General features: G+C 38.0%; 1 protein-coding gene across 1 annotated transcript in view; it reads right to left on the bottom strand.

Annotated features, from left to right (window-relative positions):
• Window positions 1–3893, bottom strand: part of LOC106879438 (protein MIX23) — a 26247-nt gene that overhangs the window by 16100 nt on the left and 6254 nt on the right. The window contains exon 2 of the mRNA XM_014928996.2: window positions 359–484. Within this exon, the coding sequence (XP_014784482.1) occupies window positions 359–484 (126 nt within the window). The remainder of the gene's footprint in view (window positions 1–358; window positions 485–3893) is intronic.

Here is a 3893-nt window from a genome sequence, read left to right as displayed (position 1 = left end):
GGGCTTCTTTCAGTTTCTGTTTACCAAATCCACTCACAAGGCTTTGGTCATGCCGAGGCTATAGAAGACACTTGCCCAAGGTGCCACGCAGTGGGAATGAACCCGGAACCATGTGGTTGGTAAGCAAGCTACTTACCACACAGCCACTCCCACACCTATGTTGTATGATTTTTTTCATGTACCTGTATTTGTCTACATTGACCATATAAATTCTACTGGCCACTCTTAGTTCATTTTTGTTTAATTTAAAAAATAAAAGACAAGTTTAAAATTTATCAAGAATTTCTTCATTCCACCCACCGTACAAAAAAAATACAAAAAAAAACAAACAAAACATAAAATTTTAATACATACTTACATTTTCATATAATACTTTACACTGATTTGTTGCATTAATATCTTTTTCAAATGTAATTGTAGGCACTGTAGTATTTAAAGCATGGATAATCCTATCATCAATAAGACGCAGCTTCTTGAGGGATTCCTGAAATGAAAAAATATTTTCCTTAGGTGCAAGATTAATACAATTAATCCAACATCAAACCAGATTCTAAAAGATTTGCCACTCTTTAATTTCTACCTAATAAATACAAGTTGTTTCAGAGAAAAATGAAATTATCTAAATCCATAATGTCATTATGGGATTTATGAGTTTAGATGAATATACAAAATTTTGTGCAGGTATTTTTAAAATACCACACAGAGTGACGACCACGTACTGCATAGTTGTGGGTTGCAACTATGGTATAGCACCTGTGCAGCCACCCTGTCAGAGATATGGTAAAGACATGGAACTGCAACAGGGTAGATTGTGAAGAGGTAGCAGAAGAGCTCAGCTGAGCCGAGGGTGCTTCTTACATTGATGCTGAGCAGAGGAATGCTAGAAGACCAACTGTCATGATGACCAAGCTCTATCAAGAGAGTAACTGACTCAAGCACCCTATTCAAATTAACAATAATGGAATTGGATGACAACAGAGTCATGGGAATTCACGAAAACATCACAACCAGAGAAGAAATGCATTTAACTCAAATACAAGGTAAGGTACATGGAAAGAAAGCTGCTTCATTGTGAAAAGCACCATGTCTGTAATGTTTGGGCAGACTGCACACTTCAGCAAATGTTCAGTGAAGCCGACAATGCTTCTGGGTAAATTATGCTTTGTGTGAGTCCAGTGTTGGTTGAATAAATATACAAGTCATCAGCACTGCAAACTCGAAAGCATGCAACGTATAGTTGTCCATGCGAAAAGCAGGGTATTTGTAAATTGAGACTCACAATTTTTAAAGTTTGACCCTGAGCCTTGTTGATTGAAATAGCAAAGCACAATCGCACTGGAAACTGAAGGTGCTTGAGCTGAAACGGAAAATTTGAGGCAATAAGGGGTATGTGTGGAATGTACACAATCTCTCCTTGATGTCAGCCAGCAACAATGGTTGCTTCTAGGACATGACTTGTCATTCTAGTTAGAATCTATCTTGTACCATTGCATAGTTGTGGTGGTAGGGGGTGGGGGGTCCAAATTCCTCAAGAGCATGATAGGTGCACCTGTCTTTAGGAACAACTTATGCGTTGGCAGTACAGTGGGTTGTAAATAGTTGAGAAATTCAACCAGATACTCAACAGTGACATGTTTGTCGATGATAGTATCAATGGAGACAAATGTTGAAGCATCTCCAAGTAGAACGTTTTCACCATTCCATCAATGAAGAAAAGACATCCTTCTCCTTGCAAAGTAGACGCTACTATTTCATTGTAAACAGACCTTTGCTCAGCTTAAAATAATGGTTTACTTTCATCAAATTGCCTTTTCAGGGTATCCAGGTTGCATGCTCTTTCTCGAATGACTTCCCTTCAAAGACCATGATGTTCTGCTGAAAGTGTTGCAATGCCATAGTCAGATAAGCTTTTGCCCTCAATGGAATTAAGCATGTCTTCTAAATGCTGTAAAGCTTTGGTATATATAACATCTCAGAAGGAAACACTTGGCCCATGCAACCATCGAGTTTCATGAAGGATGTCATCAGACAGGTTGTCTTTGTGGTTTTCCCAAAGTTGTAGTGGATTTGGTAAATCGTAATGGTACAACATGATGGCAAAGAATCTTCTTAGTTGATAAGCCATGCATGTGGTTGCTGTGTCAGAGAGTTAAACTCCAGTAACCGCCATCTTTGAGAAGACCTCACAGTTGGCAGGCTTGTGGAAATGTTTCGCAAATCATGGGGTTTACAACTTTAAGGCTTTGGAATGACATTGGTCCAGGATCGTTGTGGAGGAGCATGCGGAGGCAGTAGCATTCAAAGTTTTTAGGGTGGACCATATAAATTCAATCTAAAGCATTATTTTTTTTTATGTGTGGATGCCCTTTGATGGCTATGCCAAGCTTTCTCTTCTTCCACTTTTTTAACATGGGTTTTCCAGGTGTAATAGTTTGGTACGTCTGAGTAGAGGATGGTCGCGGTGAATGCATCACATCTACACAGGTCAAAGAATGTTGTGAGAGTTGTTGCCTGTGACATATATATTTGTCCTCTGACTCTTTCAAGATTCATTGGATCAAAATAAACTCTTTGGCCATTTTCTAAATGAACAGAGATATCTGTCATGGATGGGGAAATGAAGGAGTCTCCAAGCGGTTTCATTACTGCTTACATAATGGCCCATTAGATATTGGTGTACCTCATTGGCCCTATCAACATCTGAAACACCAAAGACAGCCATGTCAGACCCTTTGTTTATATATTTGCATACATACTTGAAGGAGTGCACAGAATTGCAAAATTCTATGTTAATGTGTACCTTGAAAACTCGTAGCAATAGAGGACTATATGGAACGATCCTACGACAACTGGACTTTGCTGTGGCCAAAGAGTGAAATCAAATCCACCGTCTCCCGATTTGTGTCTTCCGTACATTGGACACTTGTCATGTCCAGTGTGTGTTCCCACCTATCACCTACCCACTTTCAAAAAGTTACAAACTCCCAATGTTTCACTTTTGTCTGCTGTTTCACGCATGCATAGAAATGTACTGAAATAGGAGGCTTAAAAAGTGAGACCACCACCAGAAAACCCAACATGCTAGATCTGATCCCAATGCTGGACAGTCAACAGCCAAATGAAAAGCAGATTTTCAATCCTGGGACCATCCTGATTCCAAAAAGGTATATGACAATGTAGAGCAAATGTAGACTGAGATGTAGGGGTCCCAAACAGACAGAATTTCACATTTATTATAACAGATAAACAAAAAGCAAGTAGGTAATCCAGCTTAATATTTTTTCCTCTGTTATGCCAATATTCAAATCCTTCGCTCTGTATGCTTACTTCAAGAGATATAAACTGCATTTCATTTACCCTCTTGACATTATCTCAGGGGCTCATAATATACCTTCTAATTCAAATTTTCAAAGAATCTGTGAAATTTGCTTCCTTCTGCTAAAACATAAATTACAAAGACACCTAGCTACTTTGACTGAAAGTCTCACTTGTTTAGTGTTCTAAGATTATCTACTACCTTTATTAATCATTACGTTACTTAATCACCAGAAGTTATTTGCACATTCTTTGTTTTCTCAGTTTTTCTTTTTTTTTTAATAATTTCAACATTTATTCTCACATTTTTTCATTCTGAGCAATTTATATGGAAATGAACAGGAAATAGAATTCCAGGAATTATAATTTATTAATATGGAAATGAATAGGTGTAGAAACTCTGCCAAATCAGATTGGAGCCTGGTGTAGCCATCTGGTTCACCAGTCCTCAGTCAAATCGTCCAACCCATGCTAGCATGGAAAGTGGATGTTAAACGATGATGATGAAGAGGAAATAAAATTCCACAAATGATAATTTAACAATATGGAAATGAATAGGAAATAAAATTCCACGAATG

Source organism: Octopus bimaculoides, chromosome 2 (assembly GCF_001194135.2).
Source record: "Octopus bimaculoides isolate UCB-OBI-ISO-001 chromosome 2, ASM119413v2, whole genome shotgun sequence".
NCBI classification, from domain to species: Eukaryota; Metazoa; Mollusca; class Cephalopoda; order Octopoda; family Octopodidae; genus Octopus; species Octopus bimaculoides.
The sequence above is the reverse complement of the archived record's forward strand: the minus strand, read 5'-3'. Positions and strand labels throughout refer to the sequence as shown.